At 36.1% G+C, this 18,487-nt stretch overlaps 1 protein-coding gene across 4 annotated transcripts; it reads left to right on the top strand.

The window, feature by feature from the left end:
- The first annotated feature begins 2,403 nt into the window (after positions 1–2,403).
- Positions 2,404–17,663, top strand: LOC147850279 (phosphoglucan phosphatase LSF1, chloroplastic). 4 transcript variants are annotated; one of them, XM_087336335.1, is made up of 11 exons: positions 2,404–2,840; positions 3,822–3,928; positions 9,528–10,014; positions 10,089–10,160; positions 11,268–11,389; positions 11,463–11,678; positions 12,142–12,253; positions 12,508–12,620; positions 14,940–15,093; positions 16,669–16,794; positions 17,424–17,663. In XM_087336335.1, the coding sequence occupies exons 1-10, from the start codon at positions 2,508–2,510 to the stop codon at positions 16,789–16,791; spliced, it is 1,839 nt and encodes a 612-aa protein (XP_087192461.1). In that variant the 5' UTR covers positions 2,404–2,507; the 3' UTR covers positions 16,792–16,794; positions 17,424–17,663. The 4 variants fall into 4 exon arrangements, with proteins under 4 accessions (XP_087192461.1, XP_087192462.1, XP_087192464.1 ...); XM_087336336.1 differs by having other exon boundaries at positions 16,669–16,817; positions 17,428–17,663; XM_087336338.1 differs by having other exon boundaries at positions 3,822–3,932.
- The last annotated feature ends 824 nt before the right edge of the window (positions 17,664–18,487 follow it).

The raw sequence follows: 18,487 nt of genomic DNA, 5'->3' as shown, positions 1-18,487 counted from the left end.
ATTTGTTTTATTCTTGCATTTATAACCCTAGCAAACTATCACAAAAATGGCATCAACAAAAATAAACTCCCAAATATGGCATGAGAGCATGAGCAAAAAAGGAAACTAATATGGACAAAGGAGAGTTTTGACAATGGAACAAACTACCAAAACATACTAGAATGTTGGTATTGCGGCAAGCTTGGCCATATCAAGGTAGTTTTTTCTTAAAAAGAAAAGTGATCAATCACTAATCGTGTTGCCAATAATGATTGTTTTTTTTTTCCAAAAAAAGATACTACATTAGTATTTAAAAAACACCCTAATGCTATACATACATAGAAGATGTACCTTTTAGTAATGAGCCCCTTTTCTAAATTCTAACCATTGGCCTAAATAAATACTTCGATGTAGACTCAAACCACTCCACCTTGAGAAGGCCAGAGTGTGGGTTGCTGAAATTTTGGTGGTCTATGATGTAATTGTTTGCTAACTAATGCGAAGTAGTTTTTTTTGGGGAAAAAAAAAACCACTCAACCTTATAAAAAATCCATCTATAAAACATGTCTCTCTCCCATGTGACATGAAATTCCAATTGTTTGAGCTCTGCTGGTTGTGTATAACCTTTTATATTATCCAAATAACCTCTGAGATTATGTACAATCAATGTCCACTTGATTATGTATGATCACCACTTGGAATTCATGCAAGCATGCCATTTGGCGATTACCATTTGCTTGCAATGATATCATCCTATAACATCAATATATATAAAGGATCTTAGAGGTCTATGTTTTGGTGTCTTTAAGGAAGCCATGAGTTCAAATCTCCACAATAATTGAGAGTGTCGTTCGAAGAAATCATTAGATTCAAGTCTTTATGATGACTATTGTAGTTTGTATACATGCTCATGTTGCTACAATGAAGTCTTTGGGATGATTATGACAATTTGCATGTATTAGCTTGACATTATCCTTTTAATTTAACATGAGTTCCATGAGTTGTAATGCACTAATTAGGATTTGCAAGCTTATTAGGATATTGATGATGAAATTTAGCTACAAGTTAAATGACATTAGTGAGATTCTTGGCAAGCTCGTCAATTTGATAATTAGGTGTATATTCAACCAAATAGCATAAAATTTCATGCACAACATTTGGTTTTGAAATGGTTTCCACCTCATATTATGGATCATCAACAAGCTCAACAAGAGGTGAAACAATAGATAAAGACAAATATGAGGACCATCAAGACAACATGCAAATTCATTGATGTGGTTAAAGGTTACGTGGGTCAAGATATTGATAATCCAATTTGAAACAAAACCATACACACTCCTCGACTTGAAACTAAACTTGTGTTATCATAGCAAAATCTGTGAAGTGCAAAACGTTAACCCAATCATCATATTGGTAATTGATAAAACAAATTATGACATATTGCTCCAATATTTCATTGGTATGTTTTATAATCAAGATGTTGTTAAGAAGTAATTCATTGACGTGGTAAAAGATTAACTGAATCAAGATGTTGACAATAGCATTTATATTACTTCGTCAATGCCATACACTCTCCTAAACTCGAAACTACACTTGAATTATAGCAAGCAAAAGCCAAGAAGATGGGTAGGAGTGTTTTGTCTTCGGAATGATTTTTCAAGCATGGGCAAAGATGGATAGTTTTGTGATGTGAGGGAAGCGCCATTGGCGTCAAGTGACGATATTGCGCTCGATTTGTCGACAACGTAGGGGACAGGGATGGGGTCCAGATGGACGCTACCTACATAAATAATGGTTTAGGTTTTAGGGTTTAGGTTGGTTGTTGGTTGGCTACTGTTAAACACTATCCTCAACTTGAAACTACACTCGAATTATAGCAAGCAAAAGCCAAGCAGATGGGTAGGAGTCTTTTGTCTCGGAAATGATTTTTCAAGCATGGGTAAAGATGGATAGTTTTGCGATGTGAGGGATGCACCTTCGGTGGCAAGTGATGATATTGTGCTCGATTCACCGACAATGCAGGTGACAGGGATGGGGTCCAGATGGACGCTGCCTACATGAATAACGGTTTATGGCTTAGGGTTTAGGTTGGTTGTTGGTTGGCGTGGTCGACTACTGTTAAACACCTTTTCTGAGTGGAAGCGGATGGGCGCCCATGAGAGAGATTCTTAATTTAAAGGAGAGAGGGGTATCTCGGAAAATATGGATCAAACCCCCGCATACATGAATGGTTTAGGGTTTAGGTTATTTGTTGGTTGGGATGGTCGCCTCCTGTTAAACACCTTTCAAGCTGAAGAGGCCTATTCCCACGAGAGAGATTTTTAATTTGAAGGAGAGAGGGGTATCTCGGAAAATACAGGAGCGGATTCTATTACAAAATTTTATTTGCAGGTTTTATCCCTTCGCCTTGTGATAGTTAGCTGTAGAATACACAGGCATACATATGTAGATTTGAAGTTTTCCATGGAAGCTTACAACCTCTGATCGAGCCATTCCATCGCTCCCGCTTCTCGTTCTGCGCTTTGTCTATGGCTAGCTTCAATCCCCAGCTCTCTTCACGCACCAGATGTACGGCAGGAAGCGTCGCCCGTATTCCTTCGTACACTGGTCTTCTCTTCATCAGAAGCGGTAGCTCAGTGATGTCTAGTTCTACAAATAAGATCTGTTTAAAGAGTTCCTCTACTCTATGCAGAATTATCAGAACTGTAAATATTCCTTTGGTGCGTTCTAGATATGGAGTCGAAGGAAATACATACAAAATCAACATCAACGAATATATGCTCACTCTTGATAAGCCAATAGGCATCCGTTTCGCACATACAATTGATGGACAATTTTATGTGGAAGCACTTGCTAAAAAAGTAAGAAGGAAATTCAAACCTATTCAGAATATTATTCATGAAATTTAGTTCATCTTCGCCTTTTTCAAGAAGTAAGAAAATGCCTTATAAGTTTTTGGTACTGGAATACAATACATTCATACAGTTAGTTCATCTTCATCAATTTTATCAAGAGGGAGAAATGCGCTAGATAGTGTTGATGCCTGATTTCTTTTATCAGATTGATAATGCATCACAAAGTTTTGATATCTGATTCCATGTGTTGTATAATATGAGTGAATGTGAAATTTCATCTTCATCTTATCAGAGGAGCCAAAAATGCATCACAAAGTGTTGATACCAGTTTTTCACGTATCATATTATGTAGAAGGCATTTATGAAGTTTCACTATCAAATTCCATTTATAATTGTGTGTAATGTAAATATGGTTGGGAAGTTACAGAAGGAATGCCATGGAAACTAATTTTCGTCTTTATCAGAGGCCAAAATGCATTATGTAGTTCCATTACTTGATTTTTATAATTTAACATTATGTAAAGTTGTAAAAAGTTCCATTACTTATTATGTAAAGTACTCATTGTCTCATCCAAGCCCCAAATATTGAAGAAATATAAAGGTGATGACTCTGATGTCATAAGCCCAGTTAGTGTAAACATTTTGCAAAGAAAAAATGCACTTCAAAGTCTCTCTATTGCAAATGCTTTCTTTTTAAAGAGAAACATAGTTAGTTTTGTAGTCCTGAACTATTCTCTTACCTCAATTTTTCTCTAAGAAGAGTATGAATATGAGTCTCCATTGCAGCATCCATACTGTGGGTTTAGTACAAAGTGCTCCATTGCATCTCCGAATTGCAATGCATATCGCTGGATTTAGTCTGTAATCTATGGCCTTGCTGTCAATCAGGACTCTTCTCATTAGATTTGTCTTTGTTCTCATGCTTAGACAAAATTCAGAAATGGTGTGAGTACTTGTCTCACTGACATTCTGGTTATATTTACGTAGGGTAATGCAGAAAGATCGAAAATGGTGATGGTTGGTGATATACTCAAGAAGGTCAGTGCTGTATTTGGCGAGGAAATGTGGGATGCTGATGATTTCAGCCGAACAGTGTATGTATGTTTTCCTGTACGAAATAATTTACGGTGTTGAATTGATTGCTTATTGCCTCATTTTGGTCGATAGTGAAATATTTGTGCTCTTAAAAAGAGATCATCAATATCTTTATACGCAACCTATAGTTCCAGGTATATCTTCATGCTGAAGATAAATCCAATGAAGACATCCATCTGCAACTGAAAGGAAATGCTTCAGATGAATTGAACAATATATTTCTAGAGAGAAACATTATAAATCAAGGTTATTTGAGGAGGGAATTGAACTCCGTGATAGTTAGCATAGATTTTATGTCTGAAAGAATGGAGCCAAAATGTAGTTTGTGAATAAAGTATTGTTAGATATATCGAGAATAGATTAGATAGGCATATAGAGTTACAATCACAGAGATGTATATATGAAAACAAACTTTCTATTACATATGAGAGTAGCTCGCAATGGTAGTCAACCCATGCACTCACACCTCAGAGCTTAGATGGGATCTGGACCAGCTAATTTAGATGGTATCTAAATTAGTGGGGATAAATAATAGTCATAGCCACTATGTAAGAGATAGAGAGAGTGGATTATATTCTTTGTTTGGTCTTAGTGTAACATTAAATGTGCAAGTTAGTTGATAGTAGTGGAGATATTCCTTTTTTGTTAATAGACTTGTCATTTAATATGACCCAGCTCCCTAGATACAAGCTAGTGCTAGATAGTACTTATCTTAAAGTCAATGGCACATACTTCAAGACTTAGCACATCGTAACTTTCCCACAAAATATTCTTCTAGTTGATTTGACTAGTCAATCCTATTATTATACTTCCCTCTTTCCTAAATACATTTTGTCCTACTCATCTATGGTTTCCTACATTGACACCTTATTGACCCATATGCTCGGGTTATACAATAGCTACTCCTCATTTGAGGTGCTATCACAAAATGTGCACTCTTAAGAGTACATGTGGGGATAAATTGACAACTTGGGTTTGATCATTGATTATATCCAACAAGTATATGTATATATATATGTATACACACACACACACACACACACACATATATATAATATACATACATACATACATATATATCTTCAAGCTAATGAAGAATTTGAAAATAACCAAAGCATGCTGAAATATATGGCATATTATCTTGCTGGATAAATCTTTTCTGTGACATCTCTAATTCACTAAAAAATTCAACAAATTGTCCTTTGTTTCAAGCATAAAACTTACACATCCATTTCAGAGAACTACAGAAGAAAGAGATAGTAACCTCTTTTTAAGAGGTTAAAATGGCCTATAAGAACAAAAAAGAGATTGTATCTTCAAATATTGTCCGGTCTTTTAGAACAAACGAAAATAAATGTAACCAAGTAAAAAAGTAAATAAAATAAAAAACAACTAAAGACCCTTGTTATCAATGCATGTAAGACTCTCAAATCAGATAGATTGGAAGTTTCATCTTTGAAAGGTCTCTTGCACAGGTCAATCCAAAATGGAGAGATCTTCGACACAAAAGAAAGAAAGAAAGAAAGAAATATTAACGTCTTTTAAGAGGCCAAAATGGCCAATAAGACCCAACAAGAGATTACATCTTAAGTGTTGTCTCTTCTTTGAGAACAACAAATCAACAAATCAAAATAAATATTACTCTGTAAATATAAAAGTAAATAAGATAAAAAGAGACAAGGGGAACTGGTTTTCGGCACATGTGAGATCCTCAAGTTAGATGTATTGTAACTATATGAATAATAGAATGCAATTAGAAATCCTGGTGAAGATTTCATACCCAACCAACACAACAAACCTCATTGTCAGCCAAAGAAACAAGCGGCAGAAGAAACAAAGGGGTTACGATTGATCGGGCAATGGCAATTTGCCGTGCACGTAGGCCCTGGCCCCATGGACCACGACCCCGACACCCTTGTCATCGACAAATAAAAGCCATTATCTCCCGCCATCGTAGGTGCTTCCCTCGCTTTGGAGACATTTCCATTCTAGATCGACCTATGATAGAGACCTTTCGGAGACAAAGGCTACAATACACCTAACTTGAGAATCTCGCATGTGCCAAAAACCAGATTCTCTCGTCTCTTTTCTCTTCATCTTATTTACTTTTATATTTATTGTGTAATATTTACTTTATTTTGATTTGTTCTCAAAGACGAGAAAACATTTAAGATGTAATCTCTTATTCGGTCTTATAGGCCATTTTGGCCTCTTAAAAGACGTTAATATATCTTTCTTTCTAGCCTAGTAATATTCTTTGGATCTTTGCAGCAGACTTTTCACTTATGTGAATCCGAGCACATAACCTCAGTGAAAATGAACAATTCATTATTGATGTCTGAAGCTTTGCAAGGACTTGGAATTGGAGGAAATCTTGCTGCTGCTTACTTTGAAGAGAGACCATCCCAGATATACTTGCGCAGTTGTCTCACAACAATTTTCTATTTATATGTTGGTATTTTCCGGCTCTAATACTTGCTGCATGACGCTGTCCTAAACCCAGCACAGGATAGAAACCTCCTTCATGATATTGTAGATGATGTTGCTTGTTCTATATTCAGAGGACAATTATGCCAAGTAACTTAGTAGTTATGCCCAAAGATGGAAGTCCTGGAAGCAAGAATTGACTACTTTATCTGGGAAAGCAAATCCACAATTGTCTGTGTATTTTAAAACATTTAGCTTTAGAGACCTAGACTAGAACGACATTTTTTCTGTTACTCACATTGAAGAGTTAACATAAACAACTGTAATTTTCTCATCGCACAAGCATGGACAATAACTTTAGAGATAAAAGTCTTCTTGGGACAGGAAAAGGTGGCATACACACAATCCTACACATATCTAGGAGTAACATTCATGGGGTGTCATCTCCCTATGGGAGGCTTCCTTTTCTCGACCTTCTTGTGAATGTGGAGTCCTTGATTTCTTGGAAGAAATTGTGCACATATGGTTCCAAGAACCACAAATTAAATTATGGTTGTCTAATACAGTTTTAACTCTTCATACGGAGGAAACTTGGGAACTGAGCTGTTGTAGAGCACATAATAGGACAGACATTTGTCTCAACGATTGTCCACATTGTAAGAGCAAAGCATAGGTATGACATGATTAATCCGGGCCCACTATGAGTTCCTCTTTTTACACATGTTGCAGGATGGATTTATCATCAGTCCCTTCTCACATGAATACTCATCTATTCCATGTGCTTTGTAGTGTGATAGAGCCACTCAAAACCTCTTCACATCAGCTAGAGATTGGTGTAGACAGATATGCGTGTAAAGGTTGAAGAACAGATTTTCCAATTGTAGAGTGGAATTGGAGGAACACTATGTTTGATATTGTGCTGTCTCCATGAAATAAGAGGGAGATACCACAACTGCTTCATACCAGGTTTTGGCCCACTATGCAAGGTAATGAAATATGAAGATTAACGCTGCATGGAACTGTTCTTGCTAGAACTCAAGAGGCATATGAAGAAGTTGTTGAAGGAAAACCACCCTCATTGCCAATCTTTTTGACTGCCCTTTCATCTCAATTTTTTTAAAATATCTCGATCCAGCTTCATTACCAATCTTTTTGTCTGCCTCTCCTCCCTTTATTATCTCAATAAATTGGAATTATCTTGATCCAGCCTCTCATTTTAGCCGATTCTATAAGATTCACATGGATGTAACTTTTGGCCTCATAGAGTACATAATTGGACAGATTTGGAGAGATCTTTAGTCTCAATGATAGCCTGCATGATATAAAGCAAAGCATCAAGGCCACATGATATAATCTGGGCGAAGATTGGAGCAGCACCAAAAGTGATTAGGGAAATATTCTGATCAGCAATAGTATTCAATGGATTTGAGAACTCCTAAAGAAAAGGTAGTCAAGATTGGCATGGAGATAATCATTGTTGGCATATTGAAATGCAAGAATGGTTACAAACACATGCATAATATAGATGCACTTCCTCATTCCAATATACCTTTGATTGACCACATTTTAATATGACCAAAGTGGAAAAGAATAGAGTGATCTGAATTGACTCGATCAAATTGGATAATGAAAGAAAATGGATCAGCCGTAGAACGGCTGTGGGTAGGAAGGTGGCCCACTATAATACTTTCTTTTTACACGTGACAGTAGGGATTTATCATTAGGCCGTCTTATATGGACACACATCTATTGCAAGCGTTCTATAGATAGGGTAAATCAAGATGTCTTTCGATCAATTAGAGATTGAGAAAAGATCACACATGCGCACCCAGCCGCACATACATGAAAGAACAGATTTATCAATTGTGCCAGCAGGATGTGGACTGAGAGGAATTCTATATTTCTCATTGTACTATTATTTATGAAATATGGAGGCAATTCTGCTGCCTCATCATACAAGGCGTTGACCCACTAAACAAAGTCATTCAAAGACCAAAGATGCATGGAAAGTGATTGTTATGAACTATGGGTGCAACTTGTGCTGAGTCCTCAAGTTCAAACTCTTGCATTCTGTTGATTAACAAATTACACAATTAAGAGATCCAACAACCATATTAGCCTCGCCACCAGCAATCGTTATGTATGCCCAGGTCCAAATCTAGAACTGGTGAGCATAACCTCACTTTCATATAACCCATTGGACAAGGAAGCAAGATCCTTTTTGTTGGCCATTCTCTACTAAGGTCAGAGGCCTGCCTATGACCTGCCTAATATTGTATGTGAATGTTTGGAGCCTCGTGAAGAATTAAATGGTATGGCTCTAGACATACATACCAAGTTTTCCTACAAGGTGGAGCGAGGGAGACACCATTTAAATAAGTTCCCACTCTATATTTAGCGGAGTTAAACTCAGTATCGATACAATGGATGCTGTAAAATGCTTGATGAGATTCTCTGTTTCCATATGAGCTTAAGCAGAGGAAGTTGTGTACAAACTGCCAGAGAGGAAGGTGTATCCATTATTAAGCAACAACTGAAAGCCACAAACCATACTTTCGTAGTGAGCTCATAGTTGATTACCAATATCACTAACAGAGAACATGTTCCGAAGCACATCATCTTCTAGCTGACTCAATTTATTGGACTGATTATGATGTGTAATTACAATTTATTGGGCTTCATCTCTTAAATGTGTAATTACAATTTATTGTCCGACCTGCTAGAAGCCTTAATTTGTGGGAGTCTTTTGTCTATAACAAAATCAAATGACTTGTAGTTGACAAGAGAATTATCCACCTTGCAAGAAAGTTGGAAGGGGAGGTTGAGCTTCTCCAACATACTTGTCATCATATGCATAGAGATCAATGTCATTTACTTGCAGGAAATCAAGAACTTTGCCCCCTCTTTGATAGGAAGCTCCAACCCTTGAATCCTTGTGTCAAAGATCCTCAAGAAGACCATAAACTATATAGGGGGAAAAGATAGGTATTATGTCTTTCATTGAATGTTGCACCGTAAAGTGTTAACCCATCTGACTGACAATAATCACTACTATCATGAATGCCGAATTGTGTGTCTATTACTCATAATGGAAAAATATTTTCATCAATTTTCAGAATATACAAAATCTAATTCCCTCATATTGTGAAATGATTGTTTTCTTTCTGATAGGAATGCTATCAAGAAACGCAATGGACCAGTGAGTTTGGTTCTTGAGCGGCCTTCTTCACCAGCTGATATTCAGAGTATTTCAGGAGTACATGAAGCTCCCTTTAACATTGGAAAGGTTTCTTTTGTCACCTGGAATGGAGATTATTCAACAAGTGATTCAGAGAATTTTAGAACTGATGCAAAAAATGAAGGCAAAGTAGGTCTTTTGACATTTTCTTCTCGATTTTTACGATCAAATGGTTTAAAGACTTTGGCAAAATGTAGAGCCTTCACAAAAGAGAAGAATGGATATTTTCAACGAATGGAAAATGGTTATAAGGGACATGAGTCTTCCTCAGATGTTCTTGCATGTTTTAGTGATGAAGAGATGAATGCAAATGTAGAATGGAGCCATGGCGACTTCTCTTTGGAGGATTATACTATGGCAGTTAAACGGGCAGAGAAAGATTTGTGCTACAACCATTCACTTGGAATGCAAGTAACAAAGGTGAATCATTAAATGTTAAGAGTTTAACCACAAAATTTAAAACTCTATTGTGCTGATTGCGCTAAATCGCACAGATAACAGGAGAACTATATGTTGGGTCATGCATACAGACTGTGGGTGATGTTCAGGTTCTTGCCAAAGATCTGGTTAGTTAATAATGTGACACATTTATGTCCAGTTACACTTTTACATTTGTTATAAAATCACAATATAATAATTTTAATGGGCAAATAACATAGACATTCTTCTTTATTCACTTGACTTTAAGTATTACTGCTTTTTTATTTCGACATTTATCTTTGTTACAATTGAACTAAGAATTATTCTACCATGCCACATTTCTGTTGTGTTACGTAGTATGCTAGTTACCAAGGAATTCCATAGTATGCTAGTTGACTAATTTTACTAAATTTGACTTCTCTTTGTCCATATTTTAATGCTGGATTCATTTTAAAGAAAATGTAATATCTTTGATGCAAAGAACTGATTTTTAATAACCTTTTCATCCCAAAGGCACTGCTTATCAAAAGAAAGATTAGAAGAACAATAATAATGTCTTTTAAGAGGCCAAAGCAGCCTATGAAATGCGCCTCATCTTTGAGAATGATAATCATTCTATAAGTTATGAGCTTATGTAATATAAAGGGTTTAACCCTTTCATTCCAGGAGCATAGCTTCGCACCACATAGTATGCTAGTTGACTAATTTTACTAAATTTGACTTCTCTTTGTCCATATTTTAATGCTGGATTCATTTTAAAGAAAATTTAATATCTTTGATGCAAAGAACTGATTTTTAATAACCTTTTCATCCCAAAGGCACTGCTTATCAAAATAAAGATTAGAAGAACAATAATAATGTCTTTTAAGAGGCCAAAGCAGCCTATGAAATGCGCCTCATCTTTGAGAATGATAATCATTCTATAAGTTATGAGCTTATGTAATATAAAGGGTTTAACCCTTTCATTCCAGGAGCATAGCTTCGCACCACATAGCTGCGGGAGTCCTAGGTATATTAGCTGGTCTATTTCACCTTTATGTTCATCCCCCACAACGATTGTATAAAGCTCTTTGTATGGGAAATGAATTTTTGTAAAGAGTTCTTGCAAATATTTATGGGTTATACCATACTCATCTTGTGTCAGATCTGCCGTATGGATCTACAATCACATTTATACAAGAAATTGGATCTGAAATATATTATATGAAATGAAGTTTAGTCAAGTATGATGAATATCCCCATTTATTTTGCAGAATATCACTGCAGTTCTCAATTTCCAATGTAGAAGCGAACAGGAAAACTGGGGGATTGATGGAGAATCCATCAAACAAGCATTAGAAAAGGATGGTGTGCTAGCAATAGACTACCCGATAAGGTAAATAAATTTAGCTCCTTTATTCAAATACATTAGTGAATAGAATTTTAACTGTAAACGTTTTATTTTCAAGGGAGGTAGATCCGGTTGACCTTCGAAGAAAGCTTCCTTCTGCTATTGCTGTGCTGTATCGTCTTCTTCGGCAAGAGCATCGTGTCTTTGTGACTTGTACAACTGGGCTAGAACGATCACCTGCTTGTGTGATTGCATATCTGCATTGGATACGGGATGTTTCGCTACCAGATGCTTTTGATTTTATCCAGAGCTTACATCCTTGTGGTCCAGATAGGTTTGTGTTTCATGCTTTGGTGGATTTTATTTAATTTTGTTCTCTGTGTGGTTCAATCCAAAATTATAAAAAGGATGCATGCATTATATTTGTAGCTCGTTTGAACCAATTAAAGTTTTGTTAGAAATTATGGTCCTGAGGTGGGGGTACTATCCAGATATCCTGATGGATATTTTGTACGGTTAATGTAACGCCCTGTTTAAGGCATCCACAAATATGCATTGTAAGATTTGGAAAACTGGTCAGTGCTCATTTGTGTGATGTAGGGATATGTTCAAAGATAATTTAGAACGCCAAAAAGGGTATCTTGGTACTAAATGCTAGTTCTTTATATATCCAAGGAATATATCCTAAATACCAAATATTAATTGGGCCATATTTTAAAAGGGAGTTTCCAATCCAGTTGGTTGCTGCAATAGTGAGTTTGAGTATCAGTTAATGAGATGGAATATCTGAATTACAGGCCAGCTTTGGTGTGGGCAACCTGGGATCTTGTTGCAATGACTGAGAAAGGCAACCACAAGGGCCCTGCAACTCATTCAGTTCAGTTTGTTTGGAATCATGGTTGCAAAGAGGTAAATCTTCCTTTGATGTTCACGCTTACATTTAGACATTATTTTTGGAGAGGCTCATTGGTAACGATCACCTGCCACTCTTATCCTATGATTAATGATATGATGTAATATGTTTAAGCACAAATGTATTTTCAGAGTTCCAAACAATCCTGACCTGTGGATAATAAAATGATAAAGCTAGAATTGTGTCCCAAAGTTTTATTTTGAGACAAAATTAACTTTTTAATGATTGCCTCTTTCTCTGGCTAACACAGGGAGAAGAAGTACTCCTTGTAGGAGATTTTAGGGGTGGATGGAATGAACCAATCAAATCAGTTCATGCAGGCGGCCAAAAATATGTTGTAGATCTTCGTCTTCCTCAAGGGAAGTATGCCTCTATCTTTACATTTATAGTGATTACATTTTCGTAAAAGAAAAAAAACCATTTTTCAAAATGGATAATAAATGACAACCATCACTAAAGGTTGGTGATAGGTAAAAAGCAATGTAGTATACCAAGGATGTTTACTGAGATAACTTTATGGTAAAGGGAACATACAGGCTTATATGGACTGAAGAGATTTCATGCACAACAGAGAACATTTTGAAAGGATGTTGGCATGACCAGGTGGAGCAATGGTAGGCCGAAACCAAATTATAAAGAAGCTCATATTAACATTCTCAGACTTCACAAGCCTATGCAGCCAAACAATAAAAAGTGATCATGTTTCCATTGGGAACAACAAAATAGAAAACGGATTACATTTTACCATGACTTATTAGACCTATAGTCATATGAACAGTAAGTATGTAAACGTATTTCGTAAGAGATTGATAAAAAAGGCTGAAATAAATAGCATGAGCTGTTTGATATTTTTAGGATATCCATCATAGCATAATTCAAAATGTAGGGACTTTTGGCAGTCCTGATGGAGGATGATGAATGCCGTTGTATAATGACATGAGGAATGCCCTCTTACTCTAATGTGAATGATATGTGGAGAAAACAAGAAAGATATAGTAATATCTCCAAAAGGCCATAATAGCATATGAAACATAAAAACACAAAGAAAAATGACTTTCTATGCTAGCTTCCTATAATTAAATGGCCAAAATGTGTATGATCGTGGGCAAGTAACAATCAAGTTTGGTGCTTCATCATTGGAACTGAAAATTCTGTCCTTTGAAATTATCCTCGTGGGCTAATCAAATATGGAAAAGTCAGTGGGATGAGAAGGTAGTCTTTGATGCTGTGTTATGATGGCTTTGATCTTGAGAAGATATGCACATCGGAGGCATGGTTCTGGTTGGCATCGGTGACAATCCATGATAAAGAGAAATGGCTCTAGTTCTCTCGGTCTATGGTAATATGGTTCTAATTGTTCATGATATTCTCAGTTCTATGTTGAAGGATGTGCGGCTGATGCTAACAATGTTTATGAATGCTCTCTATCTTAGTGGATTCAAAGCTGTCTTAATGTCCCTTGTAGGCTCTTTCTATGTAACTTGATCTGAAGGATAATAACCATGATCGTGGCATCCTCAAAGCACATATTTTCATTGATTGATTCCTGAAAGGATATCATGACCGCTTGAGCACCTTGCTAGCATAGTTCGACCAATTAAAAATTTAAATAATGTATTATTGATGAATTTAGTTTGTTTTAGCTAAGCATTTAACACTCTTGAGCTTAGATGAACTAAACCTTCTGTCTTTCAAGTATCTCCAATATGAGCTGATCCAAGATGGAGTCTCTGAAGTGAGGAAATCACCTTCAGTTTGGGTTTTCTATAGAGACAAAGGTGGCATCTCAACTCCATGCATCACAAAAAGAAAGAAATAAAGATTAACATATTTTTTGAGGCCAAAATAGTCTATAAGACCAAACAAGAGATAACGTCTGAAGTGTTGTCTCATCTTTGAGAACTACAAATCAAAATAAATGCTACTAAATAAATAACTAAATAAGTTAAAAAGTGACTAGAAATCTTGTGATCAGTACATGTAAGATTCTCAAGTCAGATATTCTTTGAAAGATCTCTAGCATAGGTCAATCTAGAATGGAGAGATCTCCAAAGTGGGCTAAAGCCTTGCTTAAAGAGGCAATGGTATCTCCCTCTTATTGTATAAAAACACTATAGTGACGAATGTTGTGTTCTTCAGATTCCTCTCTCTTATGACACAATTGGCAAATTCTTCCTTCTAGAGGTATTCATGCCTATCTTCCGACCTCAATCTCTAACTGATGTGATGAAGTTCGGAGCTAGCCTATCACACTGCGCAGTGCATAGGATAGATGCATGTCCATATAAGATGGCCTGATGATGAATCCATCTTCCATTGTGTGTAAAAAGTGTCTTATTGTGGGCCATCTTCTTACCAAGTGATATCTAGGCTATATTGGAACAGGAGTGGTGCATTTATGTTTATGCCATGTGACTTGAACCACTGTTTCCTTTCAGCATACCAACAATGAAGATCTTCACGAGAGAAAGAAAACAAGATAATTTAACGCCCTTTGAGAGTACAAAATGATAACTTTTAATTCATCTAGATGAGCAACAAGTAGATGTAAAGTGGTCTTATCTTTTGAGAGAATAGATGAATAATAACAATAGTGTATAAAACATTGACACATCTACCATCGTAATTTTGTGTGCGATAACTTGCTGATTTTGACTATTTTGATTGAAAACGTTTTTGTAGGTACTATTATAAATTCATTGTAGGAGGACACTGGCGTCATTCTCACAGTCTACCAACAGAAGGAGATCAATATGGAAATGTTAATAACGTCATACATGTTGGAGGTGTTGCCAGCACGAATATTGATGCTCATTATCATCATTCAAACATGAAGGTAATATGTTCAATCCCATCATCCTGTGAAAGATAATAAGATATTTGGTCATTTCAACTATCTGATAATATTTTAGACGGAAATTTTTAAAATGTGCATGTTTTGAGAATGGTTGAACATGTAATGGAGTTGATCTTTCCAACTTCTTTATGAGTACTAGCTTAATAAATGCCTATCAATGCCATAAAATGGAACCTTCATGCATGCATACTGCTCTAACCAACCAAGATATCATTTCCTATGCCAGTCTGTCTGCTTTGTTTGAATCCATGAATTGTTTGCAACAGTGGAGAAAGTCTAGGGTTTTCTGATACAAGGGATCTTGAACTGAAAGTCCTATGCTGACATGGCACCTTCAATTTTTCATTGCTAACTTTATGAGCTATATAATCAATGACAAAGATACCTACATTTGATTTATTTTCTTCTAGCTATTGTGAATTGTCATGCTACTGTGCCTATTATGCCACCATTTTGCAATAAAAGTTTTCCTTATATATAGATTGAGGTGATTCTAGAATTGAATTTTAAGCAGCCTACAATGTGAGTTCGGAACATAAACGAGGGATCAAGGTAATGTGTAAAGTTTGACTTGGCCTGTTAACTGCCACCTAGTGCTCTTTAGAGTGTCTTACCAACAATTGTTAATCACCAGATCATTGAGAAGTGGAAAATGGCATTCAGGAAACTCCTTAAGATCAAGTTTTTTTTGGATTGCAAGCTTGTATTGAATATAATTCCAGGGATCCCATTTGTCAGAATCATGATGTAAGGATTGTTCTCATGGAATAATTTTGTTAATAGCACAAAGCATGATTGTTAACCCAGAAAATCCAAGGTTTTAATGGATTGTTAGTGTCTGTTGAATATAAATTCAGGTATGCCTTGAACTTGTAAGACAGAAAGAAAGATATATTAAACATCTTTTAAGAGGCCAAAATGGCCTATAAGACCAAACAAGGGATTACATCTTTGCCATATCTTTGAGAAATCAAAATAAATTAATGCTACTGAATAATAACAAAAAAAGAAAGAAAGAGAAAAAGACTAAAGAATCTTGGTATCGGTACATGTAAGATTCTGAAGTCAGATTATTATCATTTTTTTCTTTGAAAGATCTCTAACATAGGTCAATCCAGAATGTAGATGTCTCCGAAGCAAGTGCATGCAATGGCGGGATCTAATGGCCCTTATTTGTCAATGACAAGGGTGGTGAGATCGTGGTCCATGAGGCAGGGCCTATATGCATGACAAATTGCTATTGCCCAATCGACTGTAACCCCTTTGTTATGTCCTGGTCGGGAGCCCATTTGTGTAGCCCTTGATTGACTTGTAGCATGAGGAGTGATGGGGCTAAGGAAAGTTGTGATTGTTCTTTGTTGATGAGCTTTTGGGGCTGTATTGTTGCCCTTCAACAACTTCTCCTTGCGTCTCTTGAGTTCTAGCAAGAAAAACCCCAAGCACCATTGGTTCTCATATTTCATTACCTTGCATAGTGAGCCGATTTTGTTACTTTATGTAAAGCTTGATCATAGGGAACTTAGATACTCATGAAATATCAATTCTGTGATACAGTCTCTCAACAATATTAAGGTGATTGAAAGGCCTCTGACAGACGATGAAAGGTTTACACTTGCCTTTGCTGCACGGAGATTGGCATTTTCCATATCACCTTTAACATTTCATCCCAAAAAGTGAGAGGTATTTTCAAACTAATTTATGCAGTTTGTTGCATTATTTTTAATTCTTGAGAAATAATAAATAGATATTATGGCAATTATATGATCAATCCATCCCCTTCTCAACTCTATGTGCTGTTTAAGAAATTACACGCTCAATTCATCCCCTTTTTCTCCAGTTTGGGGATTGACCAAGACCATTTGGGGAAATAACAAAAATGCTGGGGCATAAAAAAACAGAGCTATTTCTTGAGAATTTTTTCTAAATAAAATATCCTAACCTCTTGTTCACACTAAATGTGCTATACATACAAACATTGGCACTTGAACTTTGATCTTATATTTGTTTATGAAAGACGTCAATAGTGAATATTTCCACTAGCAAAAGGGGACACCAAGTTTTGCTGGTTGCATGGGCAATGGGTCACGGTTTTCACATAATAAACAGGGAACTAACCTAATAAGGCTAAGGTAAATATGTTAACTCTTTGAACGACAAGCAATGTCTTTGAAAAATAGGGAGAATTTGACAAGCTCAACATTAGGCCAAGCTAACACGCTCTGACGGCTATTATCAAGTGTGATGTATTGGTGACTAATCCTAAACTTATCATTGTATCAGCAAGGATTATATATGGTTTTGTTTTGCAGCAAGAGGCAGGTGGAATAAGAGGAAGGTTACAAGCAGATGACGATCACCCCCTATGTGCTATGGTTAGTCCAGTGATACTATGCTCTTGTCTAAAACTCTGGAAGGTTATACAGAAGTCTAGACTTTCTTGTGTGATATTTATATGTAAAGTAAGATATGTATAGTATCATTTTAAATAAGCTCATGTGTTTCTAAAATTCTGGTATGATATTAAAGCAAATCAGAGTCCATTTGCCTCAGGGTTGTTCACTTTTTTACATAAAATAACGTGACCAATTTCCTTTTCAAATTATGAGCTCGAGTTAAGAGTAAACGTTGTCTTAAATTCAATTTATAGAATTAGTTGTGTTACGTCAAGACAGTTTTCATGGCAATTAAATAGCCTATGCAAATGGATAGAAGTGTGACAACTAGTAACTCATGCAATTGCATATGAAGAAACAAGAAAGAGTGAGAGGAAGGACTTCACCTAAACGTGAAAGGACATGGATCTTTGATTTTAGCATAATGAAGTATGCGACAGATTTTTCAAAGAGAAGGAATTCATGGGAAGAAGATGGATTTTTTATTTTAGTGCATGGCTTGATTGGGTTTGGTTATTGTTGAGGATGCATTGTTGGAATATGCAAGTTCTAGTGCTTCTTGTTATATGATGGGCCAAAAAAGGGTCTTTTATAAATATTGAGTCTTGCATTGCTCACAACACACGAAAGAAGAATAAATTGTTGCATCTAGATGAAGATTTTCCCACGCACATGTTGCTCAAGATAAGAATGTAAATATGGCATATATCAAGATAGACAAGTGATAATCAAGGAACAAATATCTTTGTTATGTCATATTGTAAAACATTTGTCAATTGGTTTTGGGTAAATATGTGTGGAAAGCATTGATGAATATTATCAAGGTAGAGCATTCTCTCAAATGTGGTATTTAGACCCTCGAACTTGTTTAATGCGAAGTATGGACAATCAACTGCTCTCATCATTTGTGTGTGACCCAATGCCTTGTCTTACATCATAGTGAATGTGAGCTAAGTTATATGGAAGCAACAGTTTGGATG

This window comes from Azolla caroliniana, unplaced genomic scaffold (genome assembly GCF_043228905.1).
Source record: "Azolla caroliniana isolate FFs.n. ecotype wild unplaced genomic scaffold, voAzoCaro1.0.p SCAF_21, whole genome shotgun sequence".
NCBI lineage: Eukaryota > Viridiplantae > Streptophyta > Polypodiopsida > Salviniales > Salviniaceae > Azolla > Azolla caroliniana.
Note: the sequence above shows the minus strand (reverse complement) of the source record. Positions and strands in the feature narration are given on the sequence as shown.